The sequence below is a fragment of the Olea europaea genome, unplaced genomic scaffold, assembly GCF_002742605.1.
Source record: "Olea europaea var. sylvestris unplaced genomic scaffold, O_europaea_v1 scaffold592, whole genome shotgun sequence".
NCBI classification, from domain to species: domain Eukaryota; kingdom Viridiplantae; phylum Streptophyta; class Magnoliopsida; order Lamiales; family Oleaceae; genus Olea; species Olea europaea.
The window spans coordinates 34,185-52,102 of NW_019264263.1; the positions used below are offsets into that span (position 1 = coordinate 34,185).

General features: G+C 33.7%; 2 protein-coding genes across 2 annotated transcripts; one reads left to right on the forward strand and one right to left on the reverse strand.

Annotated features, from left to right (window-relative positions):
• Nucleotides 1-2,492: 2,492 nt before the first annotated feature.
• Nucleotides 2,493-6,392, reverse strand: LOC111389462 (RING-H2 finger protein ATL39-like). The gene is made up of 2 exons (XM_023014380.1): nucleotides 6,339-6,392; nucleotides 2,493-2,990 (listed from the first exon to the last, which is right to left on the reverse strand). The coding sequence occupies exons 1-2, from the start codon at nucleotides 6,390-6,392 to the stop codon at nucleotides 2,493-2,495; spliced, it is 552 nt and encodes a 183-aa protein (XP_022870148.1).
• A 9,308-nt stretch (nucleotides 6,393-15,700) lies between these two features.
• Nucleotides 15,701-17,779, forward strand: LOC111389461 (CAX-interacting protein 4-like). Its single transcript, XM_023014379.1, has 2 exons — nucleotides 15,701-16,013; nucleotides 16,651-17,779. Exons 1-2 carry the CDS (start codon nucleotides 15,864-15,866, stop codon nucleotides 17,473-17,475), a joined length of 975 nt encoding a protein of 324 aa, XP_022870147.1. The 5' UTR covers nucleotides 15,701-15,863; the 3' UTR covers nucleotides 17,476-17,779.
• The last annotated feature ends 139 nt before the right edge of the window (nucleotides 17,780-17,918 follow it).

The following is a 17,918-nucleotide window of genomic DNA, read 5'->3' on the forward strand; positions in this document are numbered from 1 at the left end:
AAAAAAATTAGACTTTTATTAAATTTTGATAAAAATTAATAGAATTTATGGTTGAAAAATTATTGGTCCTATAAAATATGTGTTTAAAATTATTGTTCACTTTTGTTTTATCCACAAATTACATGATATGCGCGTTTATTCATTAGATTTGACCTAATAAATTAGGTAACTTTGTCTTGGCTTGGATTTGACCCTTTAACATCATATGGGTCATTTTCATTTCACAATATATATGTGATTCATTTCACAATTAAGGTATGTTCTCTAATCCTAACAAAACTCTCTTACTTGTCTCTTGCACTCTTTATATTTCATCCGGTTGTTAATTTGATAATGGAGTGCAAATGGTCGCTAGACTTTTTTTTTCAACCAGTTGCTTTTGGCTACGAATGGGGTGTTCGAGTGTGCAAGTGATGCTCACGTGAAACGGACGAGATTGAAATTTTGTTGGCACATTTTTTTGGAGTCAACAGATATCTTAGTATTATTACATTATTATGGCTAGCATGTTATGACGTTATCTTCACTTAAGTACATATGTCACTTTTCTGCATTATCAACATGTTACTTCATTTACATTAGCAATACTGTTACACTGAGCTACGCAAGCATATGATTTACTATGATGTATGATGGATTTTGGAAAATTTAAACTATCACTACTTCTCTTTAATGTCATTATCTCAAGTGGCAAGTGGATCCCAATTTGTTATATATATGTGCGGTGGAGATATTATGTTGTATTACATTTTGATTTAGTCCATATTACAAAGGAGATGCTACCAAAATTTTGAAAAATTATACTCAATATCTATCCTGCAAAGCAATTCATAACTCCTCGTTTATGTAGGTTGGCACACATTTTCTGGGATAGTTTGTAAATCCTCACTTATTGGAGCAGTTTTAATTCTTGAAGCTATTTGTAAATCTTCGCCCATTTGGGACCAATGCATATTTTCGAGACAATTTGCAAGCTCTCGTTTATCAAAGCTACTTGTATTTTTGAGGCAATCTATAAGACCTCAATTAGTAGATAGCTTATATTTCAAAGTGCGAACCCAACATGAATTTATGACTTGGAATTGGGGAACTATTGTTACATCCATAAATTACATGACATGCGTGTGACGGAAAGAGTCCCGTGTATGTTGATGTGAAATTGACTATTCATTAGATTGGGCCTATTTTCGTCTTGGGTTTGGACTTGGCCAATCAGCATCACTTAGTCAATTTTTATTTCACCATATATATGTGATCATTTCACAATTAATGTATGTTCTCCAATCCTAATCAAACCTCCCACTAGTCTCTTGCACTCTTTACATTTTATCCATCCGTCGACTTGATCGTCGAAGTGCAAACGGCCATCGGACCTTTTTCTTGACTGGTGGCCTTTGTCTCCTAACGGAATGTTAGAGTGTGCAGGTGATGCCCATGTAAAAGGGACAAGATTGGAATTCTGTTTGCGCATTTTTGGGGGTAAATAAATTTAACTTAGATTTAATTTAATTTTAATGGAACCAAAAATGAACTAAATGAACGAATGTCTGCATAGTTCAGAAACTGATTGACAATTGCTAGATACTTATAATTTAACTTTATACTATTTTTACTTTAATTACGAATTTGAAGTGTTAAATAACAAAAATCATTTAAATTAAGCAATCGATAATAAAATCATCATATTTTTTGTCGTACCTGAACTCTCAAGCAGCGGTGGGGGTGCTGATTCTGCATATCTGTCCCGCCACTTTGGCAGACAAGAAATCACTAAAAACAACACAATCGTGGCAAAAACAACTAGTAAAAAAACCAAAGTATCAGACATCATTAATCAAGACAATGGAGAAGAGAGACGGAGCGATTAGAGTGGACAGAAAATTGAAATGCAGTGGTATTTATATACTACGGTGTGTCATGAGTCTCTACAAGGAAATAAAGATGCCAATCTGTTTCTCCTACATATTGTATGCTATTAATACATATTTTTTGAACTTCTTTTAATGATCTGATTAATGATAATTAAATTTTAAAATCATGATTTTAAGCAATTCGTGGTGGCGACGTCTTCAAGTCTTAAATATATGAGCCTGTTGATGGGGAAGATTTGTGGGTGTTTTGCTGATGGTCTTGGACTCGATAATGGGGTAGCAACAGGTAATGGAGAAGGGGATGGATTAGTGTCTGGGCCTGATTTATGGGGCACGATTGCCTTCAATTGAGGTGTTTGGTTTTTATTAAATTTTGATACAAAACTAATAGAAAGAGAAAAATCCAAGAAGACATGATTCATGACAGAATACAATGAAATAAACTTGATCTGTCTTCATTTATGACTACACTTAGTACACTATATTCCTTGTCAACATTCATTCACTGAAAGCATCTCCCATTTCAGAAACTAAGCATTGTATTCATGTACAAAAAAATATCTTTCTAGGATCAAAATTGAAAGAAAAAGCTCAAGATTTGTAATATAAGAAAAACAAGAATCATGGTTCAATGACAGTATTCCGGCGGCACAATGGGCAGGTTTGACTGATATCCAACCATGTTTTGATGCATTCGAAGTGAAATCCATGGTTGCATGCTGGATGATGCCTGAACAATTCCTGGTCCTTGAATTCAGATAGACAGATAGAGCATTCACGATCTGCACCTTCTTGTTCGATGTAAATATTGGTGACTATTTCATCCTTCTTCCCTTCCATCATCTGGGATCCAGTTGAAGTTGGTGATGGTGGTGGTGGTGGTGGTGGTTGACGGTTTACGACTGGCAGCATATGTTGTTCCGATTCTGCATATCTTTCCCGCCTTTTTGTCAGCATACATTGAATCAACAAAAACATCACAGTCGAGGCAAAAACAAATAGTAAAAGGTACAAAATATCAGTCATGATTATGGAAGACGGTGGAGAAGAGAGACAGAGGATTAAGCAGACTGAAATTTGCAATGCCAAGTGGTATTTATATATACTGTGTGTGAGTCTCTACAAGGAAATAAAAGTCTCTACAAGGAAACAAAAGATGCTATTTGTTTTTAGTCAACGTAAAGATTTTTTTATTACCTTAACCGTTTTAACGGCTACATACGCGTGGATATTTTTAATTTTTAGGTAACTTTTTTTTTTTTTTTTTTTTGGGTTAATCATTGAATTTGTTTTAACTTTTAAGCTAGTTGAGAATTTAGTTAAGAAAAGCATAATTCTTGAAAAAAGTCTTGACTTACTTTTATAATTTCAAAATTTAGTTTAGAAAAGCTTAATTCTTCTATAGATCTGCAACAAGAACATGGTCAATAACAAGATTTTATACAGATATAAACTTGAAGAAATTTCATTGACAGTCAAAATAAATAAGAGAAAATTTTGTCAATCAAAAATTGCCATGTCTGCACTTGGAAATGGCCCCTATCGTTGGAGCGATGCTATAGGTACAAGGCTCCATCACAAAATTTTTATAGGTACCACACTTGGTAATTTTTGATTAATTGTTGGCCTTAAAAAAGAAAAGAAAAAAAGAGAGCAGCCATACAGGTGGTACCAGTGCAGGACCTGAAAGGAGCCTGTTAGTTATTGGTTTTTAATTCTGATGGGTGATGTGATCGGACTATACTTTGCACATTATGATCATGGGATGCTTTAACATTTTGGTCCATTGTGGATTGACAAGCCCTAACGTTTTTAGATAAAGAAGATGAGGACAGTTTGGTCTTTTCATATGAATTTTCTTTTCTTTATCTTTTGTATTTTATTTAATTACTGTTTATTAAAAGATAAATTTGTCCTTTTAAAAATATATTAACAACTAACAAGAGGGACTTTTAATCTCTCAAACGTTGGGGACAAAAATAATGCAAGAAAATGGCTAGGTATTGGATCACTACTTTTGTCAAAATCTTCACATTGTATTTGTGTACAAAGCAATGTTTTAATTAGATCCTGAAAATAAAAATAATAAATTCAAGAATTATAATACAAAAAAGGGAACTTGGGTTCACCTACATTACTCTTGCGGCACGATGGTCAAGTTCAACTTATTGTTGGAAAATGACACATAAAATGGGGGTGTTTGTTATTTTATTGGTGTAATTCATTTCTTCTTTCTGAAAGATTAAAGTATAGTTCGTGTTCTCCATCGTGATAATGACTAAATCATATATTCATTTGCCAAAATGATGATCGAATGAATGAAAAATTGGAGTTCAAAGGTATACCCATTTGAAGAGGTTTATGTGTTGGATTGACGAATTAGTGTTCTTTGTCCCATGTAGTAAGATAAATAAGACAATGATTAGTTTATTTATGATCATACTTTTAGAATGTGTAATCGTGTTTAGTTAGAGGTTTTCTTTATGTGCATGCATACGGATCCAAATCAAGAATCTAATTATCATATATTTTCATCTTAATGATTTCAAAACCATCGATCTTCGAGGCATGATTATCTCCTACAAATACAAATTCTACACAAATAAGTTTATGTTCTAGATAAGACGTCATCTTGCTATGAACTGCCTTGTCTATTTTCCTTATTTCTGCATATTTGTTCTTCTTTGATAATAGCAGAGGCGATAATGTTATAAGATGCAGATTTCACCATTAAAAGAGTGTAGACCCTCTTCTTTAAGAAGATCTTATTACAAGTGACTTTGCCTCGTAAAATTCATTAGAGTAATCCTAGGGGCGGACCCAAACATTTTATATTAGGAGATCACAATCAAACTTTTTTAAAAAGTGACGAATTTTTTTTTTTTTTTAAATGAGTTAAAAACTGTTATACTACTTTTTTCATCTTGATTATTTTTACATCTAAAAAATTCAATCATTTTTAGGATTTTTTTATTATCGTTACTTTTTCCTCTCAATCAATTATTTTGTTTAAAAATAATCTAATAAATTTCCTAATAAAATTTTTGACATCATTTGAAAAAAAAAATTAATTGATCGAGAGGAAAATGTAACAATAATTAAAAAAAAATCCTAAAAATAATTGAATTTTTTTATATATAATTTTTTTCAGATATAAAAATAATAAAGATGAAAAAATTGTATAACTAACAGTGGGCAAAAACTAGCCCGACCGGACCGGGTTGGGGCAATTTTTTTATTATTATTTTTTTTTTTGTGGTTTTCAGTCCATGGGGGCTTAGCCTGGTCCGGTCCAATATTTAATTAACCTATTTAATTAAATTCGGTCCGTGAATTAATTTAGGTCTATAAATAAGCAACCTAATTAATTAATTTATCCAAAGTTTGTTAAATTAATTAATTGACAAATCACAATCTACCAGTTCTCCTTTTGTGTGCTACTCATCAGGTTCTCGAACACGATACCTAATGACGTGAAATATTATTTTGATCTAATCAAAATTGATAAATTAAAACACCCTTTTAATTTATCACCAATTCACACTCGCCGTCTCAAATTGACATCTAGCAATGTGTCAATGCAGTATATGTGATGAGAAATGTCACGTGGTATGACAAAACCAAACTCGTTTGTTTACTGTGAAACTATAATCCCTTCGTCAATATGATTCGATCAATTACGAGATATGAAAATGTGACAATCTCAATTATCGATCATATATTTCATTTGTACTATTAAGTCAATATAAGTCGAAAAACTCTTTTCCAACTTCTAAGTACACTTTGGCCAAAGATTTCGCTATCGACTTAATAGAATGAAATGTAGATCATAATCTCTTACTATCTAAGAGTAACGAATCTTCTATTGGTTATTCACAACCTTCATATGATTCTTGACATACCCGAGCGATGTCATATTAGTGGCCATTGACTGAGCAATATCCAACACCGTCAGAGCATGAGTGTTCACATAGAAGGCACTATGACGACCTCAAGTCAAATGACCAATTCCCCTACCGAACGTTAGATATTAACCACTTACACTCAGATAATTATTCATGTTAAATCTTTCAATGGGTCTCCAATATTTTGTTCTTTAACAAAACATACACGTATTTATTCAAATGTCACCACATTTTAGCTTGTGAGATCAGCTACTTATTTCACAAGTAAGAAATGACACACGTGATGGTCTATCCATAATAACGATATCCATATCTCGTCATTACTTATAATCACGGATGATTTAAGATTCAATCATGTGTAATTTGTATCTCACAATCACAACTCTTTGTGATTAACAAATTACTAAGATTTGAATTTACGGACTCCATTATTTAATTCGATCAAACAGTAATTTATTAAATAATTGATCTGCCATAAATTGCATTAACTATATATTAAAAGTTTTTGTGTCCAAAGTCGATTGAACGTAGGGAATAACACTTACAAATTCTTGGTACTTACCTTATTATTATGGTACAATATTTTCAACTGTTCTTTTAGCCTTCTATCACCCATTTTGGTTGATAAGAAAATATTATCGCCCTTGACGATAAATATTGACTTTGGCAATATGTTATGGTAGCAAAACATTGACTCTCAAAAAATAATGCCAAATACTACACAGATCGAGGTAATATGCAAAAGGATTAAACTCCTTGTACAGACCCATTTGCACAGGGTCTGTACAGGGCCTCTCACATGGGGGTGGACCCCACATGTGGACCCCATGTGTGGGGTCCACCCCCATGTGAGAGCATCTTTACAGAGTCTGTGCAAATGAGTCTGTACGAATAGCATTTCCCTATGCAAAATGTGGTATTACTTCAATGTCAAAAGGTCACCTGCATGCAAGCGACTTTATCATTTTGACGTCTTATCCTTTTTCTGCCTTTTTACCATTGAAACATTGAGATTCAAAAGTACAAATTCGCAACCCTTCTCATCATAAATGTTTAGGGTCTGTTTGACCGGTTCCGAAATCTCAAAAGCTGATTTTGAGATTAATAAGCTATTTTTGAACATATTTATTTGAATAATTTTCCAAGTGATTTATCTGACAAAAATAGTTTTTAGATGAAGTTGGCCTAATATAGATTCCCCATAAAACCCTTCTACAACTGTGGCAAGCGCTCCATTAATTCATACGAGGAATCAACAAAATGAAACTTTGTTCCAATTTTTGAGCTACAAATCTGCTCAAATACTTTAACAATGACTGATATATTTTGATTACACCACTGAAATAAAGATGATTCGGACTATTGACTCGCTCATCGTATAAGAAAATCATAGTTTTAGTCCTAGCTATAAAACTCAACCCTGACAGATCCGTCGTGCAGAAAAATCCGTGACCTGGGCCCTTGACTCGGCCAAGTAGAGTAATTTTTAATAAATGTAAATGACTTGATCAAAAACAACCTTTAGCCCAAACCTCCAGGTTGACTCATTTGAACAAATTTTCAAAAGTTGTTTTTAAAGTTTTGGTGATCAAATAGAACCTTGGGGCACCTAACCACGAGAACACAATAGCTAATTAGTATTCATTTGCAACAATATATAAATATGCGCGAGCGCGCGCGCGCGCACACACACACACACACACACACATATATATATATATGTATAGTCCTAGTTTTAATTAAGATGAATTGAATATGTAACAAAATAATCTAAAAATAAATAAATAATTAAAGACAAATAATTTAAAAACCACTCCATAATTTTGTATCAAAGAAAAAATTTATACTTTAAATAACTTTTTAAAATTTTTAAGCATTGACCCACCGATTCGACCAATAACCCGAGATCCAATATTTTGGTCGAGTCGATGTCCTTGTTGGGTCTAATAAATGTGGTTTTAGTTGTATAATTTATTGTATATAAAATAAATGTTGGATATGTCATATTATAAGATGTTCCTTACTTTTCCTTAAAATTTTATGAAATTTTGACACTGATAATTATACAAACGAGTTTATTTTAAAATTTATCGTGCAAAAATGGGAAATCAAAATAGATTACTCTCTTTCTTACTTCCTAAAGTAGTTCACAGATGGAAAATTATCACACCTTTTATTTGTTTGGTAGAAATGTACTTGCCACTATTCACGTAATAAAATAGGCATATGCATGGATTTGCTTGACTCTTTTCTTCTTTAATAAATGCCTTTGGAATTATGTTAATATGATTAGTTCACTTGGTCATCAGACATTAATCTATATAAATGTGCAAAATGCTTATTATACATTCAAAGATTCGTTGCATCAATATCAATGCTTTGGCCGATTTAGGGAAAAACTGCACATAACCAATGGGGGCTTATGAGAGTAATGTCATGATCTAACACAGGCTCAACAATTTATGACCAGAATAGTTTGAGGAGATAAAAGGTGCAAAATGCTTATTATACATGCAAAGATTCATTGTATCAAAATCAATGCAAATTCTATACCAATTAATTCGGTGAATCATAATGCATGCATGCACACATAAAATGAAAATCATACACACACAAATGACAGATTGATTGTTGTTATAGATTGGTTGTTGTTACATTTCAATCAAATCATCAAATATTTTGCTCTCCCCCATCATGGAATCAAAGGCTATAAGAGATTTATCGGCATATGAAAATGAATGGTTCATTAAAGTGACGGTGGTTCAAAAAGGTTTGGTCAAATCTTATTCCAACAATACTGGAAAATTTGATCTTTTGAAGATCATCCAATTGACAAGGAGGTAATATATCTACTACTCTAACCCTTATATTTAATAATTCTAAATTGATATGAGCCGAATATTTATGCAACGCTAGATTGTTTTAATTTAGTTTTCATGGTAGTGGAGTAATGATTAAGTTGTATATTCATATTTGAATTTATTCAATCATGTATATTAGAAGTAACATAGTGATTTCTCTACAGGGATATTAAATTCAAGCCATGTTATTCAATGATGCAATTCAAAAATTCGATGCTATAATTGAAAAGGGAAAATCTTATATTATACGAAATGGAAGCGTAAGACCTGTCAATGGGAAGTATCGAAATGTGAATGATGAAATCGAATTGTCTTTCACAACTACAACGGAAGTAGAAGAAATTGAAGAACGCATATGCTATAAGATATCAAACTCTTTTCTTCAATTCAATGAAGTGCCAAATTTTGCTAGCGGAGATATCGTAATTGGTAGTTATATTTTTTAGTCAAATGCATAGCTTACAATCACGTTCAGAGAGTCTTACTTAGTATTAATTCTAAAATTCAAAAAACTCTACCCACATTTTATGTCAAGTTCGATTTTATTAAGCTATTTATTGAATATGGGGGTAAAAAACACTCCACATGACATTAGTGAAAGCATTGGTGTAGAAAATTCATGATATCTAAGGCTATCCATTGGCTAATGAATTGTTTCTGTAAATTTTTTTTCTCTTTGTTTTCAGATATTGTAGGATTGGTAGTCAAAGTAAAATCTGCATTCATCATCAATGTTAAGAGGCCAAGTGAAAGAACAAGGAAGAAACGAGAAGTGACTATCCTAGACAGTGGGTAAATATCATCTATAAATTCAAACAACTATTTTTAATCAAATAAAAAGAAGAAAACTTTTTAATATTATTTAATCAACAGCTTTGTTCTTAGTACAGGTGTAATACAATGAAATTCTGTGGGGAGATTTGGCTGACAACGAAGGAAAGTTTATGGGAGACACTGTTCATGAAATGCCAGTTATTCAAGCTTTCAATGTGAAAGCAAGTTACTATGAAGGTGATACTCTGTAATTATTATTTTATTATCGCATTAAAAAGAACTGTATGATAAAATCAACAATGTATGCCATTTCTTACAAACGTCTATCGAACAGATGAACTAAACATCTCCACTTCAAATGTTAGTATCATTGAAATCAGTCCACAACTTGAAGAAACTACTGCTATTAAAAATAGGTGAGCATGGTTTATTTAGTTATAATGATTATATTTACATTATTACTAAGTCTAAATACATTTTCATATAGTTGAAAGATTATTTATTTTCTCTTTTTCTGTTTAGCACTAAAAAACTATTATGTGGTGGAGGATTCTACAAATTATTGGGACCTACAAAGAGGATCAGGGCCAAACGCAGACACAGACATTTTACATTAGGGGATCACAATCAAACTTTTAAAAAAAAGTGACGAAATTTTTTTTTATTGCTTTATAGGGTTTATAAACGATTATACGACTTTTTTCATCATGATTATTTTTACATCTAAATTTTTTTTATATAGATATTATAATTTTAAGAAAATTATTTTGACTCCTTGACAGGAAATCATGGGCAAATAATTGGAAGTATTAAAAAATAGAATAAATATATTTTATCATTTATTTGTTTAATTGATTACATCTTTGAGTGTCCCCTAATCAATAACTCTTTAAATTCTTTTATTTTCTTGATGTCGAATCACGGGAAATAATTTCTTACACATGGATAACCAACGTAAAAGAATGAAATATTCAAGGCTCTCACAAGAACAAAGGATCAAAAAGATTCAGCTTACAAATGAATCAAGAAAGAAGAGACACACAGAGGACATGGGCAACAAGTGCAGTATCTCATCTTCCATTGAAACCAAACAATAATAAAATTGGAATCAAATTCAAGGTCCTACTATTGGACCATTAGATTGACTCTCATCTACATTAATTTTTTCCATTATTAGTTATCAAAGTTCATTTGATATTGTACAGGAATAAATTTATTTGCACCTTTTTGTTCTCCAATACACAATCTTAAGAAAATACGTTTATGCACTTTTTGTGGCGCAACAAAATATGAGTACGAAACTCCTGCATTTTGTTGTCAAAATGGTTAGTACAAATATTTTCTACCTTCTATCATAAAGCGTTTATATAATTTATTATTTAAAAATTTTCCATTCAACATTTATTAGGTCCAACTTGCTGACAATAAAGTACCAAATGAATTGTATCATTTGAAAGGATTTTATTTCAAAAAAACCTGAGAGGTTATAATAGCATATTCTCCTTCACTTCGTTCAATGTAAATTTGGATAAAGATCTCACTACATCAAATAAAGGAGCGTACACATTTAGAGCTCAAGGGCAAATATGCCATGATCTTCCAGCTCTTTTATCAGAAAAATGACCGATATTTTTTCAATTGTATTTTAAGATGTTGATCACGAATTGGAAAACAAGATTCACATACTAAGAGATGCCGATCTTGATAAGACCATTGTTCAGTAGCTAATGCAAATCCTACAACACAATTCTCATGCTCAATTTTTTCGTACCATAAAGGATCAATAATGCATTGGCAATATACAGATACATATTGCAAGCAATGTTAATGTCGATCAACTTGTATACAATACACCGACCATCGATCAAGTAGCTACCTTATGGATAGAAGGAAACGATGATCTGATACCTTTCGAAAGGGATATTGTTGTTCATGCACATTTTGGAAATCGACATAATATTCGATACTACTTCAACTGTTATGATTCACTTCAATATCCTCTGTTATTTCCAAATGGGGAGGGGGGTTGGCCCCAAGACATTAAAAGAAACAGAGTTGAAAACAATGTAACCAGCAAAATGATATGTACAATTGCAACCACCAATGATTTTTCCCAATTTTAATTCTGCAGAGGATATCATCAAAAAAGAACACATGGTGAAATTCATTTTTTTGCATATAAATGCATTTATTTAATCTGAAATGAAATATTTCATATAAACATTATCTAATATATATTATTGTGTTTTTTAACAAGAGTTACCCGAACCCAAGCATAAAAAATATCTTGCCAAGAATATTATTGTTATAAGCTCCAAATTTGACTGTCCAGCAAATCAATACTTCTTTGGACAGGATGACTACTATAGTAATATATTGTTGACAAGTATATAAAGCTCGAAACTACTAGACTTGATTTCTGCAGGACACAACAATCACGCATTTGATTAGAATTATATCAAGGAATCGTTGACACTGTAAATATGGGCAAAACAAGAGGAGATCAAGTTGGAAAAAGAATTATTCTCCCTGCATCATTTATTGGAGGCCCACGAGACATGCGATGTCGTTACTTGGATGCTATGGCATTAGTTCAACATTTTGGAAGACCAGATATTTTTTTAACAATGAGATGCAATTCTGAATGGAAAGAAATAAAAGACAAACTCGAAAAAGGTCAACGTCATCAAGATAGTCCCAAATCTCACTGCAGTAGTCTTTAGAGGAAAGCTAATGGATCTAAAAGATCAAATATTGAAGAAAGAGATTCTTGACAAAGTTGCGACTTATGTTTATATGATTGAATTTCAAAAAAAGAGAACTTCCACATACTCACATGTTAATTATATTGAAAAGAGGTTACAAAATCACGAATGTTGGCCAATATGACAAATATGTGTAGGTAGAAATCCAAGATAAAAAAACAAATTTGCCTCTTTATGAAGTAGTTGTCAAACACATGCTACATGTACCATGTGAAGAATATAACAAGAAATGTCCTTACATGGTGAACGTGACATATAGATTCCGTTATCCAAGACCATTTTGCTCGAAGACAATGCAAGGGAATGATGCATATCCAATATATAGATGAAGAAGAAGAAATGATGGAAAAAAGGTAAATACGATTATTATTCTTATTAACATTAGTTTTTTAACTTACAATATTAGTACGTAACAATTAGTCAAACTTCTTCAATTTCAAATTCATAGGTCAAAGTTCGAAACGCAACACTTTATAACAGATGGGTTGTTCCTTACATATTTGCTTCTACGGTATAATTGTCATATCAATGTCGAGATTTGTCCTGGTTTGAAAGTTGAAAAATATGTATATAAGTATATCTACAAAGGTCATGATAGAGCAACTATCTACATATCTCATGATGATGATGATAATATGACAATAAATGAAATACGAGATTTCCAAGATGCACGTTGGGTATCTGCACAAGAAGCTTTATGGAGAATTTATGAATTTCAATAGAATGAAATGTCACCCGTTGTCGTCAACTTACAACTTCACCTCCCTAATCAACAAACGGTATCTTATTGGGAAAACCAAGATCTGAATAGAGTTATTCAATTCGATCACGTCTCAAGGATGATGTTGACGGAATATTTCAAAATGTGTAACAACAATGAAGATGCAACGAGGTTCTTATATTGAGAATTTCTAGAACACTACATATAAAATAGGCAGGCCCGTGGGACAAAAAGGAAAAAGGAGAAGTGATATCAAGCATTGCAGGAGCAAATCAAGCTGAGGGGGAAAGATATTATCTTCATTTATTACTAAATCATGTAATGGGATCAAAGCCTTTTGAGGACCTCATGAATGTTAATGGGAGTCAATTCCGGACTTTTAAAGAAGCGGCCCAAAAAAGAGGGCTTCTTGAGTCTGATCGAAGTATCATTGAACGCTTAGATGAAGTAGCTGCTTTTGACATGCCTCGAGCATTTAGAAGACTCTTTGCTACACTATTGATTTATTGTGAACCTACTAATGTTAGAAATTTATGAGATCTTTACTTCGAACATATGTCTAAAGATTTTAGAAAATAAGATCAAGATTCATTACAATTACAACTTCATTATGCATTTCAGGATATTCAATCATTCCTTCAGTCCATAGGGAAAAGCATCAATGCCTATGACTTGCCTCAACTAACAACTGTCTCCACGGATACGCATTCTCTCAGTACAAAGGACATATTAGATGAAATATGAATTGAAACACCAATTGAAGATACACAGGCTGATCATTATCTAAATTATGATCAGAGACAAGCATATGATCTCATATTTGATAAACTAAACAATAAAAAAGGTGAGGTTTTCTTTGTTGATGGACCAGGTGGTGAAACACTTCTAAATCGAGCATTACTTGCTGAAATAAGATATAACACTTGCACCTGCAACTTCTAGAGTAGCTGCTTCAATACTGTCTCGAGGGCGAACAGCTCATTTGAAATTCAACATTCCGTTGCAAACAAATAAATCATCGATATATCATACATCAAAGCAAAGCAGTTGAGTCAAACTTATTTGACAAGCAGCACTCATTATATGGGATAAAGCTCCAATGGCAAAGAGAGCAACCATTGAGACAGTCGATAGGACTTTTCAAGATATCGTGAACAACTTTGAATCGTTTGGGAGTAAAGTAATGGTACTTGGGGAAGATTTTTGCCAGGTTCTTCCAGTTGTCTCGTAAGCAATAAGACAACAAATAGTTAATGAAAGTTTAGTACGATCATATCATTGGGAAGAAATGCATAAACTACATTTGACACAGAACATGAGAACGTAAAAGTATCATCAATTCGCGGAATACTTGATCAAAATCAGCAATGGAATAGAACCAACTACAAGAGAATACTTCATCTCACTTCCTAAAGACATTGTACTTTCCTCCTCCAACAACAACTCTCTAGAGCTCAATTTAATCAACTCTGTCTTCTCAAACCTACCAAATAATGCAGGATCATCAGAATATATGACACAAAGGGCGATTCTATCCACTACATATGAAAACGTTGATCTCATAAACAAAAAAATGATTGATCTTTTCCCGGGTGAAACTAAAGAGTTTCTTAGTTATGATGTAGCAATTGATGACACAAATAATTACCATCAACCTGAGTTTCTCAACATATTACTTCCAAATGGAGTTCGACCTCATCGATTAGTGTTGAAAATAAATTGTCCAATAATGCTCTTGAGAAATCTAAATCCTTCAAATAGACTCTGCAATGGGAATATAATGGTTTGTCATCAACTTAGTACACATGTTATACATGCAAAGATAACTACTGAACAGTACTCTGGCAAACTCGAATTCATTCCGCGTATACCATGAAGTCCTATAAATTATGAAAGATATACATTCAAATTCATACGAAAACAGTTTCATGTACGTCTTTGTTTTGCAATGACAATCAACAAAGTTCAAGGACAGACAATACCTCACATAGGAGTATATCTTCCACAACATGTATTCTCGCATGAACAGTTATACATTGCACTTTCAAGAGGAATTTCTATGACAACTACAAAGGTTTTAGTTAAGTCGAATACCCCTAATCATACAAAAAATATAGTGTACAAAGATATTCTCATTGAATAAAAAGTTCATTTCATATCAACAATTTTTTTTCAATTATCTTCCAAATTAAGGCATCTTCAACTATTACATTTACGACACTTATAAACCCATTCAAAACAACATGCAACACACATTTACTTTTGACTAATTTAATAATAAAAGTAGGGGACGTGAATGAAACCAAGGAGACGGTCTATACCAACCACATTTCCCCAAATCTCTACAATAAACACCAGACCTATTTATAGATTTATCCAAAAAAAAAAAAAAAAAATTAATAGAGAGAGCTTGCAAAATTCATTTTTGGTTTGTAAAAATTAAAAAAATATATATTATGTAATCCACGCCGTCCATAGAGAATCAAAATTTCTAGCGACAAAAAGATTTTCAATTCTTCTTTATGTAGAACCAATAATTTTATTTTACAGTTTTCAATGGAAATCGAAATAGTTCAGCTTCCAAGATATATGGGCCGAATTATCCTACCATTATGTACTTTACTGCAACCAAAAGAAAAGATCAGGGATCATAATGCTATAATAATAAGTTTAGAACCTTTTTGCTATACATTCAATAGATTGAGGAGCTCTACGGTCAAACAAAAAATTAATGTCGGTCACAAGTAATCTAACCGACGTCGTAAATTGTTCCTTTGTTTTCCTTATAAATATGCTGTTCTTATGAATTTCGTGTGAATATTCTGATTTCAGATCCCCAATTGAAAACCCTACTTTTTGTTAATTTCTATTTCTATAATTTCTCCTCCTAGGTATAATATCTTCAATTTCAATTACTCTGGTTAAACAAACCGTAGTTTTTGAGGGTTATTTATTGATTTGGCAACATGCCGGCCACAGCGGGGAGGGTTCGCATGCCGGCGAACAACCGGGTGCACAGTAGCGCTGCCTTACAGACTCATGGCATATGGCAGAGCGCAATCGGGTATGATCCCTATGCGCCGAACAAAGATGAGAAGAGGATCAATTCGTCCGAGGTGAATACGGCATCAGAGCCCGACCCTGAGAATGCCTATGCTAGTTTCCAGGGCCTTCTTGCTCTTGCCCGTATCACGGGGTCGAATGCGGATGAGGCTCGTGGATCGTGCAAGAAATGTGGCCGTGTTGGGCACTTGACGTTTCAGTGTCGGAATTTTTTGAGTGCGAAGGAAGAGGTTAAGGAGGGGAAGGATTCAGAGGCGATTGAGGCTGCGGTTTTGTACGGCTTGGAGAAGTTGAAGGGCGAGAGAATGAAAGGGAAGGGAAAGACTGTGACGGAGAAAGTGGAAAGCAGTGAGGAGGAAGAGGAGGAGAGTGAGAGTTCAGATTCTGATTATGATTCTGAGATTGAGAGGGCGATAGCTGGAAAATATGGGAAAAGAGTTAGTCGAAGTAAGGCAAAGGCTAGTAAAAGTAGGAAGAGGAAGGATGATGATGGGACAGAATCGGATTGTAGAGATAGAAAGAGAAAAGGTAAGTCAAAGAAGAGGAGTGGGAAGAGGGCGCACAGCGATTCTGAGGATGAGGATGAAGTAAAAAGGAAGAGGAGAAAGGAGAAGAGAAGGAAAAGAGACTCATCAGATGACGATGAAGAAGAACGCAGGCGAAGGAGGGGGAGGAGTAAATTCGTCCGAGGTGAATACAGCATCGGAGCCCGACCCTGAGAATGCCTATGCTAGTTTCCAGGGCCTTCTTGCTCTTGCCCGTATCACGGGGTCGAATGCGGATGAGGCTCGTGGATCGTGCAAGAAATGTGGCCGTGTTGGGCACTTGACGTTTCAGTGTCGGAATTTTTTGAGTGCGAAGGAAGAGGTTAAGGAGGGGAAGGATTCAGAGGCGATTGAGGCTGCGGTTTTGTACGGCTTGGAGAAGTTGAAGGGCGAGAGAATGAAAGGGAAGGGAAAGACTGTGACGGAGAAAGTGGAAAGCAGTGAGGAGGAAGAGGAGGAGAGTGAGAGTTCAGATTCTGATTATGATTCTGAGATTGAGAGGGCGATAGCTGGAAAATATGGGAAAAGAGTTAGTCGAAGTAAGGCAAAGGCTAGTAAAAGTAGGAAGAGGAAGGATGATGATGGGACAGAATCGGATTGTAGAGATAGAAAGAGAAAAGGTAAGTCAAAGAAGAGGAGTGGGAAGAGGGCGCACAGCGATTCTGAGGATGAGGATGAAGTAAACAGGAAGAGGAGAAAGGAGAAGAGAAGGAAAAGAGACTCATCAGATGACGATGAAGAAGAACGCAGGCGAAGGAGGGGGAGGAGTAGGAGAAAGGAGAAGAGCAGAGGAAGGAGTCAGTGGTATTCAGAAGATGATTCACCTAAGGATTCTGCTGAAAAGAGGCATAAGCGGAACAGTAGGGCATCCTCAGAATCCGCTTCTGATGACAGTGGCTTGGATGATGGTCTAGTGCGCAGGCACAAGAAGCGGTCTGAGAAAAAGAAGAGAAAACATCATCATGAATAGGAAGATTGGCTTCTGACGAAGGTGATATAGCACGATAATTTTATTGCATCTTATTTTGCAAGATCTTGTGTTGGCTACATGGGATCTTGAAAATACTTGATGAGAAATCTAATGGGAATGGCATGCACTTTACAGGGATCTGTATTCTCTAGAGCATTGAATTCTGTTGTTTTATCCTATTAGCTTTGGTTTAATTACATCTATTGTATTTGTTTAAGTATGATTCCTCTTTTGATGTAAGAACTCTTTATCTGAGATAAACTACTGTTACATCTTTGATGATTATTGCATTGGTGATTAACTATGTTTAGAGTACTTGATACAATTGAATATGAATTACACTAACATTATTTACATTTTCTTTGATCACTATACCCTTGAATGTCTCAGGTTTTTTTTTTTTTTTTTTTTTTTTTTTTTTTTTTTTTATATGGAAATAAAAA

Coding starts and splice junctions, on each gene's coding strand:
- LOC111389462 (XM_023014380.1), bottom strand. CDS start 6,392: ATGGGTGATAGAAGGCTAAAAGAACAGTTGAAAATATTGTACCATAAT. Junction 2,991..6,338: donor TATTGTACCATAATAATAAG/GTAAGTACCAAG, acceptor ATTTCCTTGTAG/AGACTCACACACAGTATATA.
- LOC111389461 (XM_023014379.1), top strand. CDS start 15,864: ATGCCGGCCACAGCGGGGAGGGTTCGCATGCCGGCGAACAACCGGGTG. Junction 16,014..16,650: donor AGAGGATCAATTCGTCCGAG/GTGAATACGGCA, acceptor AATTCGTCCGAG/GTGAATACAGCATCGGAGCC.